Here is a 7,471-nt window from a genome sequence, read left to right as displayed (position 1 = left end):
GCGGAGTCTCACAATAGGACGAAACGGCCGCCCAGTGTTTTCATGTTTTCCTTGGTGGTCTAGCTTCAATCGACTTATGCTTTCAACTATGTAAATACTAAATCTCCACAAAAAACCCCTTCCGATTATTCGATTTCCCTTAAAAACTTACAACAAAATGCTTATAATGACGCAATCCGCTCAGAGTGTACATTAACCAAGAAAAAAAGTTGATTCAAATCAAATCCTTAACATCAACAAGTGAGGGATTAAAACTTATACGAATGAATAATTTCTGTAATGAAAAAAAAATTAAAAGAATTATATTTCAGTTTTGTATGACTAAAAAGATAAGTTTAACATAACTATTTGTTTGGAACTGGTTATCATATATTCTGTATTGATGATCATAATACTGATAACAACTATCCAAACATTTGGTTATGTAAATTGTTAAACTTTTTAAAATGAATAATGACTACTGAAATTATATGCACATAACGTATATGTTAACCATACAGGTGGTTTAGTGGGATACAATGACTTATTCAAATTATTTTGTAAATGTTCACTTGTTGTACTGTAAAAAGTAAATGAGTCAGTGAAAAGCTTTCCATCAACTATTTTTGCTTTTGCAAAATTTTTCAAAATTTTGTCTTATATTTTTGCTTTCCCCTATGCTATGGTCCCATTAACCTTTGATGTAACAAAAGTTTTTATCCTGATCTTGTTTTCTATTTCAAATGTATACCATTTATTTAGTTTCTTTATACACATTATCGTGGATTGGTCAGTGATTTTAACTATCAGTATTGTTTAGGTTTACTATATAAGGTGAAAATTATACCCACAACCATGTTGCCTAAAAAATCATGTAATTTATAATTTACTTGTTCAGTTACTCAGTTCATCAAATGTTTCTTTCCCTATAAGCATAAGACTGCATTACGGTGACATCTAGAAATAAGATGAGACTGTTGACTTGGGATCCCGGATAGTTTTTAAATCAAGTCAGCGTGTAATAGGAGGGGTTATCACCAAATGACATCCACAATTACTAGGCAGCCTAGTAGTAATTTGTTCACACGTATTGGTAATGTTTTTTTTCAGCCGTAGATTGTCTTCAGTTGATAGTTGATGGTGTTTTATATTTCAGTTTGTTTGATGTTTATATCCGTGCAGAAAATAATCATTTAACTGATACATAACGATATTAATCGTAATTAATGCAATTAAACAAAATATTTCGCAAAATTTTCTAAAGCTGAGAACTATGGCCTTAGTTTATCAATAACCAAGCATTTATAACACTCAATGTTTTCGAGTTAATTAAATTCTGAGTAAAAACAGAATTTTCTATGACTATGTTACAAATAGAATTCGGTTATAATTCAATGACAATCTATTCTGCCTATCAGTATGCCTTGATACTATAAAGACAATCACTTTGGCAACAGTTATCACATAAATTCCAACGGTATAAGAGTTCAGAAGACAATGATAAGCGGCGACTACAGTTTATTGTTGAACAGCACAGATAAAAAATTACAAATACATAGGGCGAATTACAGCAGAAAGGTCAATGTGTGTGAGCGAGTGAATACAGAGACAGATATACAGTCAACTCTAATCAAGACCCAAATAGGTAAGGTAAAGGCTAAGCTTGGTGAGGCAAAGGAAAAGCAATTATTACCATTCAAGCATATATCAAGAGGTATTTAAGTGATTAACATTCAAGGTAGAGTAAGAAATATGTGAGTAGACCGTCACATATGATCAAGTGTACACGTTTATACAGACATGATAGTGATCGTAATAATACAAAGAAATAGACAAATCGTTACTGTTCAAATAATACTGTCTGTTAAGCAAGTTAAGTGAAGGGCTCGACAAAATTGACCGTAAACAAACTTAACTGTAGAAGAGTTGCTATAATGTTATGACATAAGTTGTTTCATTCAAAAACAACCATTAAATGTATTCACATCAATAAAATCATTTAATTTTCATGTTATATTTCAAATACTTTGATATATATTAACTAACCTGATCATTTTGTATATCCCTATCCATATTAGATAACAATTGAAAATTACATTGTTGTATCCAATATGAAATAACTGGTCGAAACCATGTATACCAATCGAAATCAGTTAATTTCTTTGGTTCACTAAATAAATTAAATAAATAATGACTAGTAGTTAATAATTAATAGTTAACTAGTATTTTCCATATTCTATTTAATGGACAATTTGATTTTCAAAACAGAAAAGATCCTTATGGTAAACAGATGACAAGAAAAAGTTTATTAACCATGATAGTTTTTAAATTGACTGATAAACAGTTGAATAAAAGAAAGTTATTATTATTATTACTACTGTTGGAGTTAAGTTACAAAGACAATTTTCTCTTTCAGTAAACATTAGATAAATAGAACAACTAATTGTATATGGCAGATGAAATTGGATCTAATTGTTGTTGTTTTTTCCTAGAAATTAACACGACAATAAGAAGAATATAAAAACTGTGATGTACATATATCCGATTGATTTATAAGAAATTTAATCAGATCATAAAACTATGCAATCATCAATTGTTTGTATTTTATCATTTTATATAATCAGCTGAACGCTAAAGGTCAAATTAAAAGTAAACAATATACATGAATTATCAAAGAAGTCATTAGGTGGATATAGTTGAAACAAAAATAAAACATTTTACTGATGAAAAACGAAAATTTTAAAAACAATATTTCATGGAAACAGAATTGTTTCAGGCAAAGATGGATGGTGGCAAACTATAGAATCCAAGACACGCGTTTCGTCCCATTTGGAACTCGTCAGCTGGATGTACCTGCATCCCAGAGTTGATATTCATTGCAGGAAACGAACTCAGTACCGTTCGCTTAAAACGCCATCACGTTGTTCAATGAGGTACTGAATCCAGATGGCCACCAGCTTATACTACGAGGTGAAGTTTGTTTCATTGAATGAGTAATTTGAATTTTACCATTGACGTTTAGAATAGCAATCGATCAGTTTCTTATCCGCATATGTGCTTCGATATTGCCTTAGGTCATAAGCCTTATAAGCAGAGATCGTTTTCCTCTGCTAATTATCTTCAGTGTCAATTACAGTTTACGGTAAATGATTTCATTGTTAAATAATTTTGATATGAAATGATAATTAACAATTAATTATACTAAATGAACTTACTTAGATTTTATTTTGATGTCGAACATATTTTCAAACTTTTTAAGTAATAAATAAAGAACAAATAATGATTTCAATTCTATTGATTTTGTTAAACATTGTTTCCCAGTTGACAACAAAGATTTAGTTTCCAATTCTTGATTTATTATTGGTAGTACTAAATTTTGTAGAATATTGATTTGTATGTAATCATGATGTAGCTAAAATGTGATAGAGATATGAGTGATAAATAAGGGAAAATGGTAAATTGATTTCTTAAATGGTTTGGAAATCTTATAGACTGTAATACTTGAACACATTCTTTTAGATGGAAAGACTTCAGAAATGGTATTTTATAACCATTCCGTCTATAGGGTTTCCATAAGGCCAAAACTTGTTATTACTGTGCAGAAATATGTAAATCTAGGTGATAAACGCAATATGAGAACAGTTTATTTCTCATTCACTGTTTTCTACCTAAAAAATCATACTCGGTGAGATGCTGGTGGGTAATCAAATAACTACTCATATATATTCAACATTCATTCTATTGATAACTCAGCTAGGAGATTCACCTTGCTCAATTCTTATTAAAATATGATTCAGAAATAACATACTAAATCACTAAGGATAAATATATCGTCATAGTTGTGTAATTTAGGAAACGCCTTTCGTCCTACTTCATACTTATTGGGTGAAATGTCCCCGCATCCCGGTACAGCTGTTGGCACTTGGACTTGCATTATTAGCTGAGGTACTACGATCTTCAAGTAAGATATTTATGTTCTTGTTGAAAAGGCTTTGACATTCGAAAAACTCAAATCGTCCCTGAAACTTCAAAAAATATTCATTTTCAAGCTTGAATAAACCCACACTATTAAAAGGAAAAGATCATTATTACATCAGCAACATTATGATGCTAAAAATGACTAAAATATCTAAGATTGCTTAAATAACTCACAGAATTCGCATAAAATTTGTACATATTTATAAAAGGATCCAAATCCAGATACCTGTAATCAAAGAAGAAGTAAAAATGTTGATCCAACCAGAGTATTTCATTATTTTCTCTAAATAAAGTATCGGTTTTATAAAAACTTAATTTTACATTGAACTGACTGAAGTATAAACAGATTATTTTTTTTAATTGAGAAAACGTTTTTTAAAAAAAGCCATTATTCATGTGCACGGTTATGATTTTTATCATTTACTGTAGATCACAAATGAGATTAATCAAAGAAAAAGACACATTCTTCACGTCAAATTTTACAAACAAGCATAGTGGATGAAGTTCCAAAAAGTTCAGTATCATTTACATTAATTACATTGTAGTGCCAGAAAAATGTCAATCATTATACCTTATAGTTGCCATCAGGGATTGACCTTAGCTAGACAATCACTGAGAACCAGAAAATCTTAGCTATTTCTTCCTGCTATTGGAAATCTCCGGATTCAGATGCCCATCATCTTAAGATATTGAGGCTAGCTCCTAAAGAGCTAGCCTCAAATGGTTCACACATTAGGTACTTACTGCGATACTTAAAGATCCCGGGTTAGATATCTGGTAGGCTTGTGGATACATACAAACGGAGAGTCTCGTATTAGGACAAAGCAGCTCTCCACTGACAGTGTATTCAACTGTTATCTGATGAAGATATGTCTGTGATATCCTATGATAATCATTAAATCTGCTCAATTCGACGTTTTATAGTTATCGAGACAACTGTTTACCCATATTATACAATGAAGTGAGAAATGCATGAATTCAAACAGCTGCATTAAATTTCTGTTGGTCACTGATAACAAGTTTTCTTAATATGTTATAAACATGATAAAATCTCAAAATAATATTTCAAGAGCTCTTAAGTTAAGAGACATGTTTACTATGTTAACCATCTGTTGTTATTTTGTCAAAATTTACATTTAAAAGATCAAAATGTATTAAATATAATTGTTTACTTTCAGATAAGGTGAAATGTGCTAATATGCGTTCATGAAGTTAGAAAAAAATACGAAGAAACTTCGGTTAATTTGGACGATATTCACATGAAATAAAGTTTTTAGCTTAGCTGTTATGCATTTAGATTGTTAAAAAAACAATAATTTAAGAAATTATGATTAATGGTTTACTATCAAATCTACAATAGAGTTGTTGACTTGATATTTTGTTCACTACAATACTGATTATCGAAAATTCTTAGTTTTCTAATGAAAACTGAATAAAGTGCGGATAAGTTAGTGAAACAATAGACTTTTCTTAGGTCAAAGAAATTATGTTGAGTTTAACATATGCTGACCAACATTATTTTGCGCTATTCATAATAAACTTGGGTTCATCTTCGCCTGCATGAACATCAATTAGCAGTCAAACGCCACGACATATCTTCGCTCGTATCAATACACCTGGACAACTACGGACACACACTCGAATGGAAAAATGTGGAGATTTTGGATAGAGGCAATTCCAAGCACATCAGAGAATTTTAGGAAGCTTGGCACTCAAGTCAATCAGCAATAAACATGCACATTGAAATCAATCAATCAAGAAAATTATGCAGAAACATAGGAACGAAAATCAAACCAATGGGAGATACAACCAAAACAAAGAAATAAACAATGATAGATTTAAGGTCAACAAGAACCAATCGACATCGAGGTGTACAGGACAAGCTGTGAACTACATGTGGAGAAATTCGAACACTTCACTTCTACCGAAAGTTTGTGCTGATAATGTCGTTCAGAAGGACGATGAAAGCTCCACGACCAAAGCAACCAGCTCAGAGAACAAAGCTCCATCAAAATCACCCACATGGGCTAAGTTAGATAACCACCTAAAGACTGTCATATTGATGGAAACAGATCAAAGAGTTTTTTTCCTTTAATATCCACCATAACTACTATTAATAATGATAGTACTTTTTAAAAAAAATTATTCTTCGTAAAAAAATTACAAAGTCTCATTTAAATTAGAATCATCACGTAGTTTTGTATTTACACTTGTACTTTAATTCTTTTTTAAACCAAATGGATCTTTTTTTATTCTATTCTACATATATTCTTATAAGTTCATAATGTTAGAAATGCTCCTTTCAATACATATATATATATTGAAGTGAATAATAACTTATTCAGTTGTAATATTATTTCTTTTTTATTCATTATGACCTTAAATTCACAAGTCATTCAATTATAAAATCTATTATTTGTTTTAAACAAAAAAGTAACCTATAGCACAGAAAACAATACAACTATAACCATACTAATTATATAATATATATGTATAAAACTGTTTAGGTTTTCTTTTCTATTGTATATAAGAACCAAGACGGAATACAATTAGTATTATTATTATATAATAAGTTAATAACAATACTACTAATAACACTATTATTAACATAAATAAGCAGTCAAATGAAACTAAATTGCATTATTCTGTCATTTATAATGAACAGTAGTTTATAACAATTATATTCGTATATTCATTATCGAAGAATGGAATAGATCATCCATGATGGATACTATTATTACTACCAGTGAATATATTACGAAATTGTTATATCGATCGCTTGTATGCCCAGTTGATATATATGAATGTGCTGATTCCCTCAACTGAGATAACAGTGTTTTATCGATCGGATCAATAATACACAAAAGCCGTATGAACAATCTTGAGTACTTATCAATCCTGCTTTCTGCCTAGCCCAGCCAGTTAAGTCGAGAACATCAATAACAGACTCTGCAAGATGAATCATAATTCTCAAACATACTTGGTTTATATACCAAACAAACTGACCACATCGTACCACAAAATGGAAAATAACATTTGTACAAGATTTGGCCAAATGTGGCTATGAATAGGGGAAACAGTAATTAATGGACTAGGGATAACTCAGAAGTGGTAAATCGTATAATAATAATCTATAGGTCAAACTAAAGCTTATAATAAGATGGAAACGAATATGAATAGTTTAACTACTTAACAATAGGAAATATATATATCACATTGGTCCATAAATAGTCCTCAATGTTACCATTCATAAATCTCCACGGGATATAACAGAAATCATAATAGACAAATATATCTTCATATACTGGTTAATTAGTTTTATATATAAAACTATTCTTACTTTTTAATAATTGGTGAATAAACTTCACAACATTTTTCCAAATCGATAATCAATAATTTAATCAATAATATTAATTGAGATATTTCTAAATGTATCAACTCCGACTTCTAGTTGAAACAAAAATGAAAGTGATTCATCTTAGTAGAAACATGAGTTGCCATAATATTTTTATCA

At 30.1% G+C, this 7,471-nt stretch overlaps 1 protein-coding gene across 1 annotated transcript in view; it reads right to left on the bottom strand.

The window, feature by feature from the left end:
* Smp_210510 (subfamily C1A unassigned peptidase (C01 family)) overlaps nucleotides 1-7,471 on the bottom strand; it is a gene marked incomplete at its 5' end in the record, with an annotated part of 118,234 nt that overhangs the window by 36,552 nt on the left and 74,211 nt on the right. Inside the window, 4 exons of the mRNA XM_018789626.1 lie at nucleotides 2,026-2,044; nucleotides 3,195-3,391; nucleotides 4,132-4,183; nucleotides 7,298-7,404. Coding sequence (XP_018655050.1) covers nucleotides 2,026-2,044; nucleotides 3,195-3,391; nucleotides 4,132-4,183; nucleotides 7,298-7,404 — 375 coding nt within the window. The remainder of the gene's footprint in view (nucleotides 1-2,025; nucleotides 2,045-3,194; nucleotides 3,392-4,131; nucleotides 4,184-7,297; nucleotides 7,405-7,471) is intronic.

This window comes from Schistosoma mansoni, chromosome W, assembly GCF_000237925.1.
Source record: "Schistosoma mansoni strain Puerto Rico chromosome W, complete genome".
NCBI lineage: Eukaryota > Metazoa > Platyhelminthes > Trematoda > Strigeidida > Schistosomatidae > Schistosoma > Schistosoma mansoni.
The sequence above is the reverse complement of the archived record's forward strand: the minus strand, read 5'-3'. Positions and strand labels throughout refer to the sequence as shown.